This window comes from Pterocles gutturalis, unplaced genomic scaffold, assembly GCF_000699245.1.
Source record: "Pterocles gutturalis isolate BGI_N339 unplaced genomic scaffold, ASM69924v1 scaffold9637, whole genome shotgun sequence".
Classification (NCBI taxonomy): domain Eukaryota; kingdom Metazoa; phylum Chordata; class Aves; order Pterocliformes; family Pteroclidae; genus Pterocles; species Pterocles gutturalis.
Window position 1 is genome coordinate 18,552 of NW_010112879.1, and position 23,359 is coordinate 41,910.

The following is a 23,359-nucleotide window of genomic DNA, read 5'->3' on the forward strand; positions in this document are numbered from 1 at the left end:
TCCACCACTTACAAGCTTCTCAGAGTGACATACACTGGAAATACGCTTGTCAGACTCACCAGAGCAACCCATTCAGCGGTTTACAGATTTTTCAGAAAGTCAAGCTTATGATCATTACTTTTTTTCCTCACGCTATTTTATTTTAGTGACATGGCGCTGAGGGACATGGTTTAGTGGTGGACTTGACAGTGTTAGGTTAATGTTTGGACTCGATGATCTTAAGGGTCTTTTCCAACCTAAATGATTCTACGGTTCAATTAACTCCAACAAGGCTTTCCCACAGCACTAGGCTCAAAGTTGGACCAAGGGCCAGATCACCAGTGACCCGAGTCGTCCAGGCTCCGCTAAGTTCAGCTCAGTCACACGGACTGACAGAAGCTGAGGATCACCAAAAAGTTTCACCCTCCATGACCTACCCAACAGCCTTTTATTGCTAGACAAGTCTCAGCTCTCCAGAGCCCTCCTGCCCTGCCCAAAGTCTAATAACAGCCTGCTTTTATTCTGAATCTTCTGAAGGAGCTGCTGCAAACCAAGGTCTGTGTTCTAGCACTGCACATTGTGCTGTGAGCGAACTGTCCGGGTTATCAGTGCTAGCTTGGGCTGTTCTTATAAAAGGAGTGGTTTTAGTTATAGTCCACAACACAAATCAATTCAAACACTTCTCAAGCGAAGATGGAAGTCCCACCTCTGCTCCACCTCAAATGTGAGTTCCACAGCTAGTTCTGTCTAAAACCAAACACTAAACCACACGGTACAATAAATGCCAACTCCCTGAACCTGCACCAGGATGCTCTCGTGTAATCTGCTCACACAGACGTTTAAAATAGCCACAGTGATTGCCCCTGGGGAAGGAAAGCAGGAGACATTGGTGGGCACCCTGAGCTCCAGCACCACTGGGGGCCTGGCTGCCCAGGGCACCGTGCTGCTCGGTGTCATCACATCACCCAGAGCCTTGAATATTCAAACCAAGACTTTGAAGGGGAGGGTGACCGCATGTCGTGTTGCAGTAGAAGAGGAAAGAAAGAAGAAAGAAAGAAGAAAGGGAATTCCCTCTTCCTGCTAGTTATCTCTGAAACACGGAGGACCAACAGATTTCAGGCTAGCAAGGAACAGAGATAAGTTTTCTCATCTCCCTTCAGCCCCAACCTGCAGGTGTGACTGAGCTCTAAGGAACGAGTATTGAGGAAAAAGATAAGAATGGCCAACCTAAAGCTCTACTGATTGGAACTAGGTGGATTTTGGACGTACATATGTCTGTGGAATTAGCACGACTTGAGTGAACAATGACCCCCTTGCAGGCTTTGCTGCTTCTCATGCTGGGAAAGAGCCATGGGACACAACAGCTCCTGCAGGAATGGGACGAACTGTGGGGACCTGGGTGCTCTCCCTGGCGTCAGGGGTCCCACTTCCTAGCCAAAACATCAAAATCACTCTGTGAAGGCCACAGGGTACCTGGGGAGGGCTTTACCTTCCTACTCTGCTCTCCTAGCTCCAAGGTGGACTTTTAAGAGGTGAGAAAAGGTGTTGGGCTTGGTGTTGGGCTTGTCTAGAAGAGAAAAGGTGTTGGGCTTGGCTAGAAGCACATCTTTAATAACATTCTCCTTAAAACTGCTGTCAGAAGGTGAAATTCAATGACAGACATATCCAAGGATGCTTGGACTAGATGATCATTGTAGGTCCTTTCCAACTGAAATAGTCTATTCTAGCCCATCTTCTAAGCTGGCTACCTAAAATCTTAACACCTGGAAAACCTTCCATTTGGAAAAGAATTAATTCAGTAGAAGCAACATCATCACTCAGGAGAGAGAAAATAATGAGGCCCTCTTTGGGAAGGAAGCCAAGCAGGAACACATCGAGCAGCCTCCTTGATGGGAAGCATTACGCTCATTTTAACCCACAGCCACAAGCTCTCAGGCCTCAATAATTTCTAACAGCAGCTCCAGTTTTCTGACGGCTTGAGCAACAACATAACGGATACACATCATCCGAATCCTTTCCGCCAGAGGAGCTCAGAACCATGATATTTAACAAGGTGTATGTCCAGCTGTGCTCAAATGGTCGCATCAGGGCTTTACCTGGAAAGTTCTCACAGAGAACTTCAACCGGAGTGTTTCTCTTTGTGTCTCCAATCTTCTGATACCTCTCTTTTAAGGTGTCAGCCTGTAGCGCACAAAGACAAAACAGTTGTGGAGAAAGAGTTCAACCATGTGTTAAGCAACATGCTGGATGGGAAGAAAAACAATGTATTTAATACCGATTCTGGGTGGTATCTGAAGATGTTACTTTGAACTGGATCCTAGACTACACCCGTAGGAATCCTATCTTACCCTGGTGTAAGTCTTGCCATCCATTTTACGTGCTATCAGCAAATAAAATCCCAGGACACATTCAAAACATCATTGGTATTTGAAAGGAAGGACACTTCTTAGCATCTTATATGGCTCATTTCTTACCAGCCCAGTCCTGAGGACCGTACAGGGAAGTTTTCATGGGACAAGAAAATAAAGCTGCAGATACTATTGATTGCATATCAGTCCTAGGCTTAGAGCCACTGGCAATCCCAACACCTTCACAAACAAGCGTAAAAGCAGATAAATTGGAACAGCAATTTGGGCACGTTGGGTTTTTATTGTGTATAATAGAATGTCACCATGTAGATAACTAGTTTACATCAGATGCTTCTCCTAAATGCCACGCTACTCCCATACCACCTCTTCTTTCACCCCCAAATGTCTATGACCTACACAGCACTCATTAAACAGGTGGTCAGAAAGAAAAATGGAAAAAAAAAAAATCAGTTAGATTTCCCACCTAAATCCCTCCTGAAGCAGAGAACTCTGCTCCAGTCAGCATCCTAAGAACAGTTTTATGCCTCCATTTCCAAATCTGCTAATTCGACCTGCCAGCAGCATAATTAGCACCATAAGATGTTCTCTCAAACTTTAGCTCCGACAATAGAGACCAAAAGTATAAGATGAAGAAACCTAGTAGAGTGAAGATGCCATATTCTAGATGAAGCTGAAGAGCCTGCGTTTGTTCTGGAGCTGCAAAAATACAGGACTTCAAGAAGCAGTCAACTAATTGTTATCAAATTCATCACTGAACTGAGAAAATTTTGTAGAATCTTGTCTAAGTCTAGAATTATTTTTGAACAATTTACAGGATTAATTTAGGACAAAGGAGTTCGGCTAAACCAGAAACAAAACAGAGAACAGAATAACACACACTTACAGAGGTGCAAACTGAAAGTTGGAGAGATTCTGATTTCTTTCACTATCACCTTCATGCTTGAAAAACCCTTTCTTTGCTTTTATGAGTCGTTGCCAACATTTCTGGCACACGTCTGGTAAGGCTAATCTGAGACTAACTGGATACATGGTGACAAAACAGCTTAATGAGGTCCATCACACAAGCCACTGCTGCTGACTGTAGCAGCTCTCTGCCGAGCAGCTTGCAAGCCCAAAATCTTGTCTCCTTTTTCCAACGCCACTAACAGGTCTAACAGGAGTTATTGTCTTCATTAATAAACCTCCTCCTAACTTGATCGAATTCGATCCCTCCACTCGCTGCAATTCCAGAGTTGAACACAGTAGTTTAATCATCAGGAAAGTGATGGAGAAGTGAAGATGCAGCTACCAACAGCTCCAGGGCCAGCAAATGACTCACTAGTGGTTAATTCAGCTGACGGATGGTCGCTGCAGTTGCCGTAACTCAATTGCTCGCAGCCCTCCCCACTGTACACGACATTTCATAAACTTCTAAGCACTGAGTGTCCAGTCGCTCTGGAGGGAAGCCAAGCTGAAATACTTCTGCCAGAAAACCAGTTTCTCAAGCTGAAGTCCCTCTGCACATCTAAAACTATCCAATCGCTCCCATTATAAACACGTTTTGCCGATGCAGCTGGGGGATTGAGTGCCATAACTGGAATTCCATAAACAACCAGTGTGTTCCAGTCGCACTCCAGCTCGGGGCAGCTTCACGTTACGACAAAGCTGCTCCAGCAGCTCAGCAGAAATCTTGTTGCTGTCCCTGTCCCAGACTCTGCTGAATCTTCTCCAGAGTTGTACCAATTCAACTCAGCTAATGGTAACTTGAAGTGACAGGTGACATATTTCTACCTTAACATTTTTCCTATAGGTAAATCTAATGCTGTGTCGTTAGACTTCAACGACACAAAGGAGAGGACAGCGTTTCTGGCTGGATTTTGCAAAAGTTTCCCTACCAGATGCTCATTAGGACAGAGACCAGACAAAGCTTCAAAGGGCAAAACCTCCAACTCCAACCTACCTTCAATCCCTGCCAGGGCAGGCTGCCTCGGAGGAAATACATAAACATATGGCCAAGGGCTTCCAAGTCATCTCGACGACTTTGCTCTAAAACAGAAGAGATGACAAATTACTGCTGCAGAAATGGAGCTGAGATCTCATCAGCAGCCACACCTATTTCTGAGATAAAGCGATCCCAAGGAAGTTCACTTGCTGTCTGTAGCTCAGACCTTGTGCAAAAATATCTAGAACCTGTTACAAAAAAAACTTAAAATATGTAAAGAAAATATCAGCTAGAAGGAGGGAGATAACACAGGAACTGTATGACATCCTGTGCAGCCTTAGGTAAAGTGGAGAAGAGGTGGAAATATTAACTGCAGAGGAATAATAATTGCTGTTCCCCGGTTCTCTGGGCTGCCAGTGCTTATGGTGCGACTGCGATGTGCCGCTGGATTATTTTATTTCCTCTGAACTACACAGGCAGGGGACGCTTGCAATGAGCGGCAGGGATCTACCGTCTTGCACGGCGCCAACCCCTTCCCAATCGCTTCTGCAGCTTCATCACATCAGAGCAGATCAAAAATAGCTCTTCCTAGCACCGCTTTTCCTTGCAAAACACTTGCTGCTGTTGCCATGCAGATGTTATAACCGAGGAGGGGGGAGAGGGGGCCTCAAGCCAAAGGAAAAAGCATCCTTAAAATAATCTATGAAAATGTATCAAAAAATCCCAAGGGAGGATATAAGACAGAATAACAAATCTGGGGCACAACAGCATGTGTCCACTGTGCCATGACGCAGACTTGGGTTCACCGAGCTCACAGACCGATTTGATGGAACCTCCTCTTCTCCAAATCTCCACCTGCGCGCAGATAACCTGCTCCAAAGCCGCAGTCTGGAGCAAATCGACTCATGCAGCCCACGCGCCACGACAAACCCTGCGTGAGCCGTGCCTGATGCTGCATCATCTGTGAGAGGAGAAAAAGGCAGCGCTTTGCACAGCATGACCCTCCTTCCAAAGCAGCAGCAAATTTAACCCTCAAAGGATGCGGGGAGTGGTGAGAACCCTCAGCAGAAGGGAATGGAGATGACAGTTCCTGCATGTTACCCTCATATAGCTGTAAAAAGGGAAAAGAAAGAGGATGTCCTGGGTAATTTAGTGCAACGATGCAGATGAACTACTCGGGAAGATGGTTGAGTGCACTCATCTTTCAGAAAAAATTGCAACCGGCCTCCTTCACTCTGCTCAGTGCTGAAACATGAAGGGACCAACTCCACCTGGGCTGGCCCCACCAGCAAAGCATCAGCCCCACAAAACTCCACCGGGCAGAGACAGCCCCTTGCACAGCCAGTCGTCAACCTTCCCCTCCTCAAATACACCCGCCCAGGACCTCCATGAGTGTCCTGGGTTCAGCTGGGACAAGGTTAATTTCAGAGGAGCTGGGAGGTGGCCATAGCCAGAGGGATATTCCATACCATGCTGGTGTCATGCCCGGGATATAAGGGGAAGCTAGCCGGGAGAGGGGTGGGGGGTTTTGTGCGGGGTTTTGGTGCCGTGAGGTCTTTCCATTGTGTGTTCACTCTATAATCCTGTTTGTTGTTATCTTCTCTTTTTCTCATGTTGTATTATTAAAACCTGTCGTTACCTCAACTCACGAGGTTCCACCTTTTTTTTTTATTCTTTCCCTCACCTTACCAGGAGGGGGAAAGTTGGGGGAAGGGAGCAATCATGTGGTGTTGGGTGGTGCATGGTTGCTGCTCCATCCTTATGGTGTGAGCTGCAAAACCTGCAGGGACACGGGTCCTAAAGAAGGCACAGGGTGTACTACAAACACAAGCGGATTTTGTTTACGAACCCACCCACAGAGCACGTCCCCGGCACGGGGAGTTCCCCAGCCTGCTCCCACTACGGCTTCTCATTCTTCCATCCCTTCCTGACTCTTCACCAGGTTTTCCAAAAGTAAAAGTTGGGCCCATCCCTCCTTAATCCCCAAAGAGAGCGAGCTCTCCACGAGATGTGAAAGCCAGCGAGCCCTTGATCTCCTAGCTGGGAGGCTACTCGGAGAATATTCCATTATTTTACTGCTCTTATGAGTTTAAGTGAATATAAACATTTAATAAGTTTTTTTTTGCCTTTCAGCCACAGAAACATAATCTGGTGTGAAAGCAGGCAGTGAGGAAAGGAGATGAAAGCCAGGTTTAAAAGTAGGTAAATCATTAATTTTCTCCAACCAATTATTAGGTCAGGGAACATCCAACTGTAACACCTGAAACTGGAAGGAACCAGTAGAGCTGTGCTATAAAAATCCATTTGGCCATCATTTAGCACTGCAATTACTACCCGCCTACTTGCCTTTTATCGGCACAGGGTTGCTACCAGTTATTTAGTTCCTAATAAAAATGACAATTATGAAGCTTCCAACATTTCAGCTCTCTCAGTTTCTCAAAAGGGGGGGGGAAGGGTCATCACAGCACCGAGCAGCTTAGAAATAGCTCGAAGGGCAGGAAACAGCTGTAAGCCAAGTGACCATCGGAGGTCTATAGGGCTTGGCACAGCGAGCTCCCACCGCCCACACAGACCTTTGCCGAGATGAGTGTTGATGGACATGTATCTCGCCGTTCCAGTTAAGCTCTTGTGTTCCCTGTAAGGAATGTGTTTTTTGGTTTCCGGGTCGATGTACTCCTTTGCCAATCCAAAGTCTATGATGTGAATGACATGCTCTTTCTTATTGCCTTGCCGGCCAATAAGGAAGTTTTCGGGCTTGACATCTCGGTAGATGAGGTTCTTTGAATGCACGTACTCCATTCGAGATATCTGCAAAAGGACAGGGCAGAAAGTTATTTCTGAGCAGACCAGCTACCACGCTGTCCTGGGTTCAGCTGGGATAGGGTACCTCAGCTCACGAGGTTCCACCTTATGTTTTTTTATTCTTTCCCCCATCTCACTGAGAGGGGCAAGCCGGGGGAAGGAAGCAACCACGTAGCACTTGGTGGTGTGCGGCTGCTGCTCAGTCCTTACCCATGGCATGTGCCCTCCTGGCTAACGAGGCAGCGAGGTTTTGTTAACCCATCACCAAGCCTCTGCTCGGTGCTATCTCTGATTTCAGCTACTCTCTGAGAAACACAACAGCAGATGGAGTGAACTGAGGCAGAAGTTATGATTGGAGCCAGGTCGCATCCTCCGATGTGGAGTTAGAAGAGGAATTCGTCCTCCCCTCCTTTCTCCGGCTACCCTACTGTGCTCCTTGACGTTATTCCAACAGAAACTGCAAAGGCTGCTTCTGAAACATTACCAACGGGACACAGCTCTTCAAAGGATTCCACCAGGAATCGAGGCAGCCTTTTTCTGTTGATTTTTAAACACACTAAACTGGTTACCAAGAGTTCTTCCCTTGCCCACAGCCTTCCCTTGTTGCTCTGCATCTCACCACCTTCCTCCCTCGACCCATATGTTGTCTTAGACACGCCAGATTCTTCATAGAGGGGGATTTTGGGGCAGGCGGAAGCCTTACGGTTCTCAACGCCGACTAAAAAGAATAATTAATCCATCAATTGTCAACCAGGAATAGCTGGAACATTTTTCAGCTTTTAACTAACTTTGGTCTGGTGGTACAACTGAGAAGAGAAGGTAAAAACGCAGGAACCCCACTTCCAAGGTGATGGGGGGCCATTTCCCCTCTAACAACGCACCTTATTCAGATGCTCATCATTAATATTGCTTTTGAAACTACATATATTGCAGATAAAATTCAAATAGGTCAGCACTTTGGGTTCCTAACTTATTAGATGCTTCCAATTGGAAATAATTCACAATTTAATTTATTACCTTTTTTTAAAAAAATAAGTTTTAAACGAAAACATGTGAATTACCACTTACGGCCAGTTTGGTCCATGACTGCCCTGCATGCACGGCAGCTTTTTTAAGCAAGATGTTTCTTTGGAAAGTCCATCTACCCATCGGCATGCAGGCTCGTGACACTGCAAAACCATCGCAAAGCTCTCGCCAACTCCAAATTTTGCACTAACGAGCGTCAGTCCACAGAGGTCACTGCCGCACCGTCGGGGTGGACCTCGTGGCGTGATGCCATCAGATTTGGTGAACATCTGAGGGGAGAGCCACCGGCTGGTCACCTCCCCAGGGAGCTCCCTGGTTCCTGAGCGGGTTTTGCACTGGGTTCATACTGGTAAGAGAGCTCTGCACCTCACTTCTTATTCTGAAGCTGGCAAACCCAGAACTCTCTTTCTCTTTACAGATCTTGGATCCACGCCTGGCTGGGAGCTCCACACGTTTGGAGGTTTACCAAATCCCTTATTTTTAAGGAAAACCTGATGCATTTCCACCACTCCTAAAGAACAGGCAGGAGGGGGCAGCGCTCTGTAGAAAATAAACAATTCTGCACAGGGAGGGCAGGAGACAAGAAAAAACGGGCTGCAGGTAAATCAGTCTTAAAAAATAGGACTTCTTCAAAGAAGGTAACAGCATGTGTTGCCGTTTCCCTCCCCTCTAAGTAGTGATTTATTTCAATGCACTGAGAAAATGGGTTTCACGGCTAACAGCCATTATTTCTAATCAATTACAGGATGATGCAGAACAGAGCAGATGTTCTGCACTTCAGCCACTCTTCACGCTTTGAATCACCTAGAGGACATAGCAGGAGGCTGGAAGACAAAAAGGTACGTCGGGAGGCAATTCAAGTTAAGATGCAACCCTTCAAATGGGAACAAAACATCTCCTCGCCTCTCCATGCATAATGAGCTTTCAAACAAAGCCTGACAGCCTCATTTGATTTGTCTCTGCTGCCAGAGAAGCTCAGTTGTTGAAATGTCCAACAGCAATTACACAACCTGAAAAAAGCACATTTTTTTTGTTCCTTAAAACCTCACAGCAAGCCGCATCGGCCAGGACAATAACCTGGACAGATGAGATGTCAGATGAACAAATACACTCCAGCAGCACTTGGAGATACCTATTTACCTGCTTTTTTTGCTTCCAACAGATGCTGTTGGGTCTTTCATATTCCTTTTTCTGTCCTTCCACCTGCCTGGATGCTTCACGATGTGCTGCCAGAGCTATGCACAGCCAACGATGGCCGCAGGATGCTCTCCAAGTCCGAAACAGACAGAAACCACTGCAAGGAGCTGGGACTAACTGTCAGAGTCGCTTTTACAGTGGAAAAACAGTGACTGTGAAGCTGTGTGAACACCCGCTCCATTATTTTAACAGTAATAAAAACAGACTTCGGCATTTTATCATAGGGCACAGGAACGCTAGGGGTGGGTGAGAGAATTACAGCAGGATTTCTGCAGCCACAGCTGGCCAAGTCCATCTTTGGAGCCACAAATCTCCATTTCAGATGTTGGAGAAACCCCTGGGAAGGTAGAACAGGACCACTGTGCTGCGGCAGAGAATAAGAGGATACTTGTGACATTTCATCAGATACCAAAGAAACCCATCCTTTGCTTTTCCTTTCTCTTGACAAGGAAGCAGATGTAATAAACCCTGAGGATCTGACCCTGCTGGCAATCCCATCTCGAGGTCCTCCTGATAAATCTGAGCCCTTCTTCCACACATCACCTGCTTGAGTACAGATCAGATCGGCAGAGATCAAAAATTCCTCCTGTTTCAAAGCTGTTTTGGTGTCTCTTGTGCAAGACAATTTTGCTGGTCATGAGTGAAAAACCTAGTCCAGATTGCAGCCCGAATTATTCGCACAGTGTCTGGCACAATGGGCCGTGTCTCTGACAGCAAGCGCAAGGTGACAATAACATTTACTCCTGACAAAATGGAGTTGTCAATGAGCACCGCACATGTTGGACCTGGCCAAGAGTGAAAAATTTAAGCCAGAATAAAGAAACTATTCTCCCCCAGCCCAATCACCATGTCAGCTCCAAGATGACTTTTGATTTCTGGGCTTCAGGGACTCATGGCAGTGAATTTTTAATTGCCAAGCTTTCAGGAACGTCAACCACTCGATCTCCTCAGTTGCACATGGAGGATGGAGGAAGCAGTTCCAGTTTGATGCTCTTAGCAGAGCAACATGAAGCATCAGAGATGCACAAATTACAGCAGTAACAGAGCTGGAAAACTTCCACCGGGGAAGGAGAACCAAGGACTCCTTCAAGGCAGGTTTTCACCAAAAGATATTAAATGGTGGATTTAGACTACGAGCGTTTCTGATTCAACCCCAGCTCTGATAAGCTGCTGCCGTGGCTCTGAACACAACACGTGCTTACCAGAAGAACATGCAAGCCTGGCGACATTAGACTACAAGCGTTTCTGATTCAACCCCAGCTCTGTTTGATAAGCTGCTGCCGTGGCTCTGAACACAACACGTGCTTACCAGAAGAACATGCAAGCCTGGCGACAAAGCCAAGGGCTGTTGGTTCTCTCCTTCCTGAAGACTCATTACTGTCCACTCTCCATCTCCCTCAGCCAGGAGAGTCTTCTTGATGGAAAACTACGTTTAAATTCTTCCATAATCACAAATGACCCTCCTTAAAATGATGCCAATATATTTGTTTCTCTTAGAAGGCTTCTCTTCTAACATCAGTAGAGTTGAAGAGTCCAACCTAGCCCCGAGAAGCTGCCACCTGTCAAGCTAGGTAAGACCAGCCAAGCACATACATGTGCTAAAAAACAGCTTTCAGGGATGCCTCTGGTTAAAAATTGACCACCAGCCACACAAAAAAGGAGATCAAGTGCCACCACACCACATGCAAAGCTCCTGCCTGGTTTTAGCAGGCAGCACATGTGTAGATGTGTTGGAGAAGTGCTGCCAGCAGTGGTCAGGGTGAAGGATGGAGAGGAGGTGAAGGCAGGTAAACGAGACCTTGGAAGGAGCAGCTGGATCCTGTGGGGCTGAGCCTGCGGCAGGCAACAGCAAAGAACCACACAAACAGCGGAGAAGGGACTGGATGCTCCCAAAGACATGGAGATCACTATGTACAAGCGCAGGGAGAAAGATCTAGGGGACAATTAACACCCCACCAGCCCAGGGCAACCCGGCTGCCAGCACTGCTGCTCCAAAGACATCTACAGGAGACATTTCCTTCTTCTCCCTCCAGAAAGAATCAAGCCCAAGGCAGGAGGAGCGGCAACGCAAAGGTGACTCCCAGCATTGGGGTCATCTCCTGGAAGCTCTGTGCTGCAGAGGGGCCTCCCAGACAAGCTTTACCTTTGGGTGGACTTTCTGGGCTTAAAAAAATATATCTATATATAATTTGATGACATTTTGGTGAGAACTGAACCAGAACAGCAGTTTTCTGCAATGTGCTGAGTTGTCCTTCACTCCCTATGTCAGGGCAGGGGGCTCCTCCCGGGGTGCTGCTGGGCCATTCCCATTTTTGGAAGAGCCCCTGCATATTAGGCTTCGTTAACAGGTGTGTCAAGTGTCAGAGGAGAGAAACACCGCTTGTGCAGTGCACTGGATTCTGGCAGTGAAGTCTTATGCCTCCTCATGCCTGCAGCTCAAATTCCAGCAGCGTAAGCAGGCTTGTCTGGCCAAAGCAAGAGCAAAACGCAATTTATGGAGGTGAACCTGCTGAATTTGACAGTTCGCCTTTCCTTCTCTGACTGCAATGGTTTAGCGTAGGAACTAAAATAAATCCAAACCAATTTCCCCCAAAGCCTTGTGGATGGAGTGAAGGGTTTTCATTCCAGTCGAGTGGTAAGTGCCAGCCCCTTCAGAAAACACGTCTGTGAGGGCCAGCTGAGCCCTCCTTCAGGAAACCTCCCAGGGAAGGAGATGAGGCACACCTGAACATGCTCAATCTCTCTCCTTAAATGCATCTGCTCTAAGCTTGTAACTCATGTAATCTTCCTGAGAAGATTGTAAAGGTTCTAAGACATCTCCCCATGGAAGAAGGAGCAGCACCACCTGCTCCTTTTGGAGAACATCAGCTCCTCCATTTGCGATTGCCTTGGTATCACCCTAAGCACCTGTTTCCCAAACCAGTGTCTGGACAAGCTAACAGGCCAGCTAAGGTCATAAGATCAGCAGATGATGTCAGTGAAGATTGCCCAAGCACAGAGCTCATCCTCAACCCCAGGGTTTGGAAAAAAGGCAGACGGACACTGCGGTGACAATCTCCATCTCCCCGTCAGTTTCACGGGAATAAATTTACATCTTCACATTCTATATCTTTACAACCAAAAGGTCATATAAGCTGTATCCAAGGTGTTGCCATCTGACGGCACTTGATTTAATCAAAACCAATACCATAAATTGGTTTTCCACTAAGGAAGGAACACTCAAAGCCAACAAAACTAGACCCTCAGCTGTAGGAACACAACGTCATGAACCGAGTACCAGGCCGGCGTCACCTGCGACCTTAGTTTTCCATTTGAGAGTCTGCTGTGGCAAACTTCAGCTTCTTTAGAAAGGATTGTGTTCCTCACTCCCTTACTATCTTCTCTTTCCTTCAACACTTCTGTCCACACATCTGTTAATGTGAATCTACAGTCCCACCTCTGCTGTGCCACTTGGGCATCTACAGACCACAGGCTGAAAACCAGAAAGCCAAACTAAAATGATAACCGATCGGCCCTACCCACCCATTCTCCACATTTAATACGTTCAGTTTTCACATCGTCCACTTTTAACGCAAACACAAATCCAAGCGACCACTTTCAGCTTGATTTCCTCTCCTTTAGATATCATGCTGCCCATAGATCTATTTCTTTCTGATTTTGACCAAATCTGAGCACAGCAGAGCCCTCAAATGCTGACATTGTGGCTCAGGAGACCTCAGCTCTCGTCGCTCTGAGAGGTTCTAGTGCATGAGCCACCCAGTAGCACCAAACAAGTCAAACTGGTAGGAGTGTGGGAGGGTGCTGTGCTCACTGCATCCCGGGGAGTGGGTAAGAAATGAGATGTCCTGGGGGATGTCCAAACAGGAGGAGGGAGCTGGGGTAGATGCTGGGGCAGGGGCGTGGAGGGGACACAGGACGCGAGTCCATAGGAATCCAGCTTCACCGGTTCTGCTTCGCAAGGAGGAAGTTTTCTCAGAAGCATAATTTGACCTTCCCTTTATAAGTAAGAGTTTTTATCAAACCTGAGAAACTTTATTTTGTAACAAAGATGGAAAGAGACTTTTTACCATGGTCTTTAGGTATAGGACAAGGGGCAACATTTTTAAACTGAAAGAGGGAAGGTTTAGATTGGGTATAAGGAATAAATCTTTTACAATGAGGGTGGGTGAGGCAGTGGCCCAGGTTGCCCAGAGAAGCTGTGGATGCCCCATCCCTGGAGGGGTTCAAGGCCAGGCTGGATGAGGCTTTGAGCAACCTGGGCTAGTGGGAGGTGTGATTGGAACTAGATCTTTGAAAGTCCCTTCCAACCCAAACTATTCCATGTTTTTATGATGTCAGGAGATTCTCTCTCCAGTCAAGAGACCCCTGAAACTCCCGCTGAACCAACCCTATCCTTCAGCTAACCCAGGACTGACACAAACCCAGGTGGGCATCGTGGAGGCTGCCGGGAAGAGCCGTACCCGCGGTTACTCACCAGCTGGATGGCTATCATTAATACCGTCTTCAAAGTGAACGTCCTATCACAGAGGTCAAATAAATCTTCCAAGCTAGGACCAAGCAGCTCTAGTACCATGGCGTTGTACTTTCCACACGGTCCAAAGTAATACACCTGGGGAAGCCCTTCAGCTGGAAGAAAACAGAAAGAAATTAAATCAGTCAGCGGGAGAATGTGAATAGCCTTCCTCCTGTGTGGAAATCTTTCGCTGGGCAGAGCCTTTGTTTTTACCTCTCAAGTGTCCTTTCTGTTTGATCTCCCCAGCAAGCAATTAAGTTTCAGCACACACTGTGAATGAACTGAAGGCCAAATCAGTGCAGGCTTTGCTCAGCTACATCCTTGAATAGACAAATGGCTTTCAAAGCAATAACACGACCACATGAACGCATCAAGCTTTGGCAGCATCAACGCTTGGACTTCATATCAGGAGACACGGAGTTCCCTGCGTTGCACTAATCACCAGGCAGGGTATGACCCCATGCGTGGTCTGGCACTGTCTGAGCAGTTGGGGAGACGATAGACCTTGCAGAAAATGAGGCACGTCCAACAAAAAAGCTGCTTTTTCAACCAAGAAAATACATAGTTGTCATTTTTCAGCACAACCTTACACAATGTTTGCTCTTATACTCATGAGAAAGGGAAAAAAAAATTTTCCTTGAAAAAAGAGCAAAGATTTACATTTTGACCCATCACCGTGTAAAAATAAGCAATCATAGTCATTGAGCATATGTGTAAACCATTTTTGCTAAGTCACACACAACACTTGACACCCAACGGGTAGGAGTCCGAGCCCACCCTTCCCACCTAACAGCTCAGCCGCGGATTTCTCAGCGAGAGTAGGCAATATTTATACTCAGCTGACAGGGGCTTTTTGCGTGGATTAGCTTTCTGAAAGGCACCAGAAAAGGGAAAAAACCCAGCCTTGGTGTCTGAACACTCACTGAGCCGTACAGCATTGCCTGAATTACCTTTTCATCAAAAAGAAAAATTAGATCAGCCCTCAAACTGCAATTTTTTCTAATCAGCATCTAGCACAGGCGCTCAGTGTCTCAGCAGCAGTATCAAGCTGTGTAACACTTTGAAAAAATGTATATATTTCCAGTCTACAACTCATAGGCAGTTCCAAAACACAACAGAAGGGTTTTTGTTTTGAAATAGGGGGTTTTGTCCTATGTTGGAACAACATCTCTGTTTCAACACACTGATGTGATGTCCTGCGACAAAGTTGAATTATATAGCATGGGACCTGGAAGCACAGCAATCATAAATTTTAACGACATGTTCTAAGTAAATGCATACACGCACCTATATTTACATAAGAGACAAATATTAAAGGCAGCAAAAAACCTCAGTAATTATCAGGCACCAGAATTAAATCGCATGTGGAACGGCCCGGTTTGGTGTCGGCTCCGTGGTGTGCTCGGGCAGCCCAGCCTGACACAAGACCAGGGAAACTCTAAAGCTGGAGTGTGTCAGCAGCATCATAACTTTAAATCCTACCAGAGATTTAGGAAAGCCTCGTTAGTCTGCCCGACAGCACTCAACTTGCCGACAATACAATAAATGCAGTGCTGAGATTACTAAAGCTTAAATGCCAGAGAATCGATGCTCCCATATATTACTCAAAAAGAACAAAATGCAGCTTGACAAAGATTACCGGAGAATGGTTTTAATCTCGTTAACTCACATGCGTGGGGAATTATATTAGGTATCAGTCATCAGGACGCATTAATGAGATATTACAGAGGACTGCAGGAATTCCCAGTCTAACCGGAGTTTGACGGCTTATATAAAACATTTACCCAACCTGGACTTGGAAGGCTGCTCCCAACAGAGCTTTGTGTTTTAGGAAGCACAAACAGCGATTAAGTCCTCTAAGAAAACAGGATGGTTTGATGCAGAAGCAATTCAGAAAGCCGAACAATGATGGGATGTGATCCAGGCAGCTCCAAACCATTTGCAAATATCCCCAACACAAATGATAACTTAATGCTGTCAGCTTAGTGTTGAAGGTTTGAATAACTGCAATAGCTCCATGGTGAGCCGTTGAGCTTTCGGTCAATTCTGATGAGGACTTACCTACACAATTACCTCTAATGCTAGCATCATCCTCTCTGATTTTTAGAGAATAACAGAAGAATAATAGAAGAGAATAACAGAATATTCTATGAAGTTTAAAACTGAGACCATGTCATGGGTAAGGACCGAGCAGCAACTGCGCACCACGTGGTTGCTCCCTTCTCATCCTCTTCTCCCACCCGGTAAGGTGAGGGAAAGAATCAAAAAAAAGGTGGAACCTCATGAGTTGAGGTAGCGGCAGATTTTAATAATACAACACAAGAAAAAGAGAAGATACTAATAAACAGGATTATAGAGTGAATACACAATGGAAAGACCTCACCGCACCAAAATGCCACACAAATACCCTATCCCAGCTGAACCCAGGACAGACCATTATAAATTCAAGATATATATATATATATACATACTACTACAATTTTTACCTCAGGATAACAGTCTTGAAAAGTGCAGATCAGGAAGGAAACCACTCAGGCAAGGAGTGTGCTAATTAAGGAACACTGGAGAATCAAATTGCAGAAAAGCTCTTCAAGAAGGTGAAGAATCCCCTTCCCAGAGCCAGGGGAAACGAGTAAATTTACAGCTTCACTTGGTAAAGAGAGAGCATTGCAATTAAAATTAAATTCCTCCTGGATAGAAGAACGAGGAAGATAAATTGCAGCAAGACTGAAAAGATGGGGATTTCATGGAGAAAAGGAAGCAACGCAACTATTGAGTGCTCTCTGGGGTCCTAACCCCTTGAGTCAGCTCTAATCCGCTCGAAGCTTTACAAGCCAAGAGTCCCATGAGCCTGGAGTTCTCAGCACTAAACCTCAGGAAGGCTCTGCTCTAGGTGGGAGTTCCTGCAAGGTGAAGCTGTAGCGAAGAACATTAAAAAAAGCATCCTAAGTGCCAGCCTACAGAAAACATTCTTCATTTCTGGCATATTTTTAGGGTTCGGTTTTTCTCGGATGGTTTTCAGCAGCAACGCTGCCAGCTCTGTCGTCAAGAGCTTACCTCTTGGCTTTGCTAAAATAAAAAATTAACTAGATCGCATTTTCAGACCCAGGCTGCATCGCTCACATATCCTGGACCCAAAGGAGCATCACTGAAAAGCCCTGCAGAGCTTACTGAAATAAAGTTACGAGGGAAACGGGGTAATGCACCCTCAGCGCATGCCAACACAAGTCAACATTTAGCATCGTTCTTAGGAAGGGGCCAAGCTCGAAAGAGAAGTTGTAAGTTTGATGTAAATATTAAAAATTGGAGATACAGGCATCTCTGGACCCATTCTTCTTATGAACAGAAAAAAGGGGCAGCCTAAGAAAATCTGCATAAAATTTTATTTAATCACAGCCCCTCTGCTTGGCTCTATTCAGCAAAAAGCAACGTGTCCCGGTCCCACCGAGTCCACTGCCACAGTGAACCACAAGAACTCCACAAATATCACCAGTAGATCTGTAAATACTCCAGAAGGATGTTGCCAACAAAAGAGATTGATTGAGGAAAAATTATCTTTTTTCTGAGCAGTCAAACTTGAGGTTTTTAATGGCGAGCAATTGCATCAGCAGAGGATGGAAAAGGTCAAACCAAGCCACGGTGGTGTGAAAGCGTCCTAGATGAGCGGTTTGGGATTCAAAGAGTGCAGGATGAAAATCCATGGGCAGAGCAGAGGTCTCCTCTCAAGGATTCAAGGGTACAACTTGACACTTGAAATAAAACCACCATTAGTTTAATGCAATTAATGGACAAAATAACATCTGAACAAGGAGTTTCTCCATGGCATTAAACATGGCCAACATATTAGGGCAAGAAAATCCAGGCTTGACCCATGCAGGTTCTCCTTTGGAGAAAAAGCAAAAGCAGCTGATTACAGCAGAGGCTGCTGCAAGCAGAAATCGTCTGAATTTGCTTAAGGGCTTCAGTCGTGCTGCTGAGTGATTTGGCTTAGCTGCATGTAAAAGGCTCCACTCCACCCTTGCTCTCGTGGAAAGTTTATCACCCCAATAAACACACACTGATCACTGCACTGGAATCCACTGGCAAATTCTGATATTTCAGCAGCACAATGTCTTGGAAAAAATTCAAGCTGAGCACAGCAAAAACCTAGTATAGCATTTTGGAGATGAAAGCATCGTGGCTGGAACAAGAACATCAAAGCTGAAAACTCTGACTTTGCTTCCACCGTGCTCCTGAGCAGTCACACGACTCTGGCCTTGGGTTTCCTGAGATGCTGAAACTCTCGCTGCTCCTGCGGGCTGTCACCAAAAGGGACTGTCCCACCTTCACTCCACCCTCCCCCGTCCCACTGCCTCCCCGTGCTCACGTGGCCAAGGAACAAGTTGGATCAACCCCCCCAGAAAGGTTGGCGTTTGTTCGAGCGTGAACGTGGGAACGGTAACACACAGCCACTGCTCTTGGAGAGAGCTTCATTGGAGCTGGATTAACCCCAGTGGCCTGCTTTCAGCTGGGACAGAGTTCACTTTTGTCACAGTAACTAGCGTGAGGCTGTGTTTGGGTTTGTGCTGAGCAGAAGCTGATCACACACTGATGGGCAGAGCTGCTGCCAGGACAGTCAAGGACTTTCCAGCTCCTCCGCTGTGCCCGTGTCTGCAGGGGCAGGAGGAGCTGGGAGGGAGCACAGCCCCAGTGACCAGCCCAGGATTCGACCTCAGGTTTAGGACTGAGACCCAAACTGGCCGATGGTCTGTTCCATCCCATGCACGGCATGGCCAGGAGAGAGTTGAGGATCTGTCCAGAAGTACTCAGTCTTCCCAGGTCAGCTCACTCCAGGTGGTCTCTTGCTGCAGGTTGTCTCCCTCTGGGATGTCCCTCTCCCAGGGTCATCTCCCTGCCTTGGTCAGGTCTTGGTCTCGAATACTCAGGCTCGTATCTCTGCTTGGGATCACGGTTTCAGGACTCTCCCTGATCCGGGATCATTAGCCAGGAGCGGGCTGAGTCTTGGTCATCGAGCGGTGAGCAGTGTCACTGTGTGTCACACATTTGTACATCTGTATATATTACTATTATTATCATCATCATAATTATTATTATTATTACCTTGAATATCATTGTAGTTTAGTTACTAAATTGTTCTTTTCTCAACCCACGAGTCTCTTTTCCCTTTACACTTTTAATTCTCTCCCCCATCCCTTGGAGGAGGAGGGTGAGCAAGTGGTGTTGTATAAAAACTACAACCACCAGGGAACTACACCTTCACCTTTCAGCAAATTTCCATCGCAACATCAAGCATCCTGGGTGATTCCAGTAGTGCCGTCTTGCTGCCTCATGCTTGATGGCACGACTGACGGCCCTGATAACTCGCCAGCCATCCAGCATACTCCCAACAAGCCACAGTAGTCCAGGCATCAGGTGTAAAAGCCATACAGACAGTTCAAAACCATTTCCAGGACTCGTTATGAAATGGTGACTGGCAGAGAGATGCCAATCAAAGGTTATGCTCAAGGGAAATCTGATTTTGCAGCATCTGCCCCACGTGGAAGGCACGGAAAGCGGAAACCATCTGCTGCAGCAGAGAATATGTACTGATGCTCTGTATACGAGCATCATGAAAGGCTAGGAACAAACTTTGTGCAACAGCGAGCAGCCCAAAATACACCCAGGAAGAGACGAGGCAGCAAGTGCAGGAAGCTACACGTGGCACCTACCTCAGTGGAGGTGCAAAACCCAAGTTCCCGTACATCAATCGCCAGGAGACAAGAGCACCTCGTAAAAAATGAACAATACCAGTAGGTTCCGAACCAACAATTTTTTTTTTTTTTTTTTTGCTCCTGTGCAAAATTGGTTCCCACTGCCCGTAGATGTGGTGTGGCCAAATAAAGAGGAGCCAACGTCTTTAATTTCAAGAAGAACTTCACAACCTCTCTTCATGCAGGCTTCAAAGTTTAGCTCTACTGCAGAGGGAAGACCCCAAATTAGATACCCAAAGACAGAGAGAGTGGGGAGCAATCCAACATCAAACAAATGGCGGATGCTCGATGCAAAACCACACTCTACGTGAGCAGCAAGAACGATTATTTGCAGAAACGGATGCAGAGACACGACAGCAGCATCAGCACACGCAAAGTTCTGTGAGATTTTGAAGGAGCACTGATGAATGGGATGGAGATTGTCACAAAATTTTAATTCAGAGCAGAAAGTTTATTTTTACAAATCGCAGAACACAAAATTACACGCTAAACAGCATAAATAGCAACTGTGCGAGAGCTGAACGTCTATAGCTAAAATTAAATACGTTCCAAACAAATTAAACAAATTGCTTTAGAGTAGTCAACCCATTTAAGCTGATTACACTAATGAGGATCTACCCTTCTCTCAGTTTTCAAATCGGAATAAAATCCTGGCAGAAACAGAAGTTTTTGCTATCAACGTCAACTGGGCCAACCTCTTAAAACACACCCCGTGGGTTGAAATCCACCCAAAAACTTTGGTTAATGGCTTACATCTATGAGCTGGAATTACAAAGACTTGTTCTGACCTTCAGGTTTCTGAATAATCTGCTTCAAAAATAGAAAGAGAGGAGAAAAGTAAGATAGGCTTGTTTCCTTGCAATAAAGTTAGCCTAAAAGTCTTTCAAATATTTGTTTACTTTCAGAGATGTCTTATTCCAAAGTAGGACTGTAAAAGCTTTTCAGTACAGCCTGTCACCTTCACCCGTAACTGGAGGGGTTCAGGGAAGGACAGAGATTTTGGGTGAGTTGAAATGCAAAGGCAAACCAGCAGAAAACACAGTTCCTGACTCCAGCAGCCGAGCTGCAGGTGGAAATGGGGTGATGGCCCAGGGTCTGCCACAATCTTGCCAACTACTCCGGGACTTTCCAAAGCTTGATCTGGCATATGATTAGGGAAACAACCTAAAAATATAAGCTGACCCAACACGCACAGAAAAACACCAACGTGCAGAAGTGGGGCCTGGGTGACTGCAGTTGGAGGATGGCAGCTCCCTTCCCACCGCTCTGATGGAAATCATGGAGATGACCAACCTGCTTAGGAATCAGGAGTGTTTTCAGCCTTGCTTATGACTGTAAAGCTCACGAATAATTTCATAGAATCATGGAATGGTTTGGGTCGGAAGGGACCTTAATTATCATCCAGTTCCCCCCCCTGCCATGGGCAGGGACACCTCCCACTAGCCCAGGTTGCTCAAAGCCTCATCCAGCCTGGCCTTGAACCCCTCCAGGGATGGGGCAGGTTTTCTTTGCTCTCCTGAGTTTTGATACTCTGGTTTGAGAGCCTTTGAGGCTTTTGTGCTGGCTTTCTCTGCTCCCAGCCCCATTTATCGTCGATACATCCTCTATAACTGCTTGACCTATTCCAGAGGGCACCTCGGCAGCCCTCAGCAGTGTCACCATGAGCTCCTCTTATTCATGCTCCCCCCCCAACATCCTCCTGCTCCGTTTGCTCCAACTGCTGCCAGCTTTTCACAACATCTTTTTTCCTGCTTCAGTTGGGCAATGAATTGTCTCCCTTCTAGCAAACGCTCAACGCTCCGGCATCGCTGCAGGACTTTCTACTTCATTGCGGCAAAGAGCCCAATCTTTGGGCAGTTGCTTCCTTGCCCTTGGACCTGGAAGAGGCACAGTTCCAACACCTTCTGAACCCAAGAAGTACTTGGAAAAAAAGCATGGGAGAATGTCCCAAGTTGGACCAACACTTTTCCCGTGATGACCACAGAGCAAGCCGAGCTTTTAATGGAAAGAAATGCCACTTGTCACACAACAGTTGTGTACAAGCCATGAGGAGACAGAGTTACTCTAATTTCCGATGTGTTTGTGTGAAAAGCATGGCTTCCACGCTGACTCCAAGGCTCCAGCTCCACTCCAGAAACCTGGCGTATTTTGTGTATCTTCTCAGGACATGCAGGATATATTGAATCCCTGCTGTGATCTGAGTTGCTTGTTAGGATTTGAATCTACAAAAAAAAAAAGGTACAGGAAAAGGAACAGAAGAAAAACAGACATGGGAAGAACAGAAGGAAGAACATATTTGTTCTTGCTGCTGGTAAAAATCCAAACGATTTGATTTTTACTTCAGAAAAACAATTTTCCCAATCGTTGTGTTATTAAGATGGGGTGGCATTTCATTTTCCTTGAGTTGTACAAGCTGTTTTCCGGATATCGTGGCTTGTATTAAACAACTCCTCACATACACAAAGAAAAAGCAGTTTCAGAAAGAAGGATGTTCACATTTGTAGTCACAAAAATAATAAAAAAAAAAAAAAGGAAGAAGAATGAGCCCTCATGGGAAAGGGGAAGCTGCAGGAAGACTTTCAAAATCTGGGAAATTTACCCAGAAATACCCATTCCCAGGCAGTTTTTTAGCTGCAGAGAGTAAAGTCCAGTCAAATGAAATTGTTTCAATTCTTGAAAAAGACAAAAGAATAAAGCACAACATGATAAACTGCTTTTTTGGCGAGTTTTGGGAGACTCAATTCCCATTTCTCGGGCTCAAGGGAAATGACCGTGCTCAAATCTCCACACTACCATTGGATTTTATATCAACACACCCTGTGCAACAATCTCGTGTTTCAGTGACGATGGCAACTGGCACATAAGGCAACACAGTAAGAGAAGGAGCAAAACATTATATAATTTTAGAAGAGTTACTTTAAACCACCCCAGAAAGTTCCAGCTTAAGTTCTAACTTAATTATCCATCTCTTCCCACACACCTGCAATACACGGTGGAAGAAAATATCAAAAGGTTTTGTTTCACATAGTTATTCCTGCTTTGCTTTCTGGGTTTCTTAATTTTAACCAGGGAACAGAGAAGTTGAGACGATTCCAGGTATCCTCTGTGATTGCACTTTTTTTTTTTTTTTGAGAACAAGTCTTGTGTGTTAATTACATTCCAGGTATAATCGACAGGATGCTCAAGAAAAAGCAACAACAGCTTCTCGGTTGCACGAGAGCACTCAGCAGCAGGCAAATTTAACTCCAGAAGCGCTGCCAAGGAAAAGGCTACTTCTTGGCAGCTGAAAAACTCTAAGAAAGCAGCAATAATAAAAGACTTCTGCTGAATCGCTCCTCTGCTGTCCAAAGAAACAGTTCGATTTGATGACACCAAGTCCCAGGTGGCCCTTGCCCTTCATCAGCTCATCTCCATCTCCGACTGCCGGTTGGAGGCAGAGCTTTTACCGGCTCCCTGCTTCCTCCCCATCCACACGCCAGAAAATCTATAGTGTGAGTTAAGCGATACTTTAAGCTTACGGCGTGCCGGCCAGCTGCAAACCAGGGTGAAACTGCCAGGATAACGCAGAGGGAATTTGACAGCTTGAATTCCAGCCCAGCTGCAACCCACATCGCTGTGCAGTGACCAGGAGTTGTTCCAGCCAGGACGGCACAGCAACATAAAGCAAAACAGGCACGTACAGGCAGCGGTCGGTGTTCCTCCAACAGCGCTTGGGTCTTGGATGACAGACTGGTCCAGTTTAGCTGGATAAAGCAGACAATGGTATCGGACACGCAGCTTCTGCCTTGGGTGCTCAGGAGGA

At 46.1% G+C, this 23,359-nt stretch overlaps 1 protein-coding gene across 3 annotated transcripts in view; it reads right to left on the reverse strand.

Annotated features, from left to right (window-relative positions):
- LOC104462330 (casein kinase I) overlaps positions 1–23,359 on the reverse strand; it is a 60,420-nt gene that overhangs the window by 14,043 nt on the left and 23,018 nt on the right. For all 3 annotated transcript variants that reach the window (XM_010074238.1, XM_010074239.1, XM_010074237.1), the window contains exons 4-7: positions 13,769–13,920; positions 6,843–7,077; positions 4,288–4,373; positions 2,076–2,160 (exon numbers count right to left, since the gene is read on the reverse strand). In XM_010074238.1, coding sequence (XP_010072540.1) covers positions 2,076–2,160; positions 4,288–4,373; positions 6,843–7,077; positions 13,769–13,920 — 558 coding nt within the window. The remainder of the gene's footprint in view (positions 1–2,075; positions 2,161–4,287; positions 4,374–6,842; positions 7,078–13,768; positions 13,921–23,359) is intronic.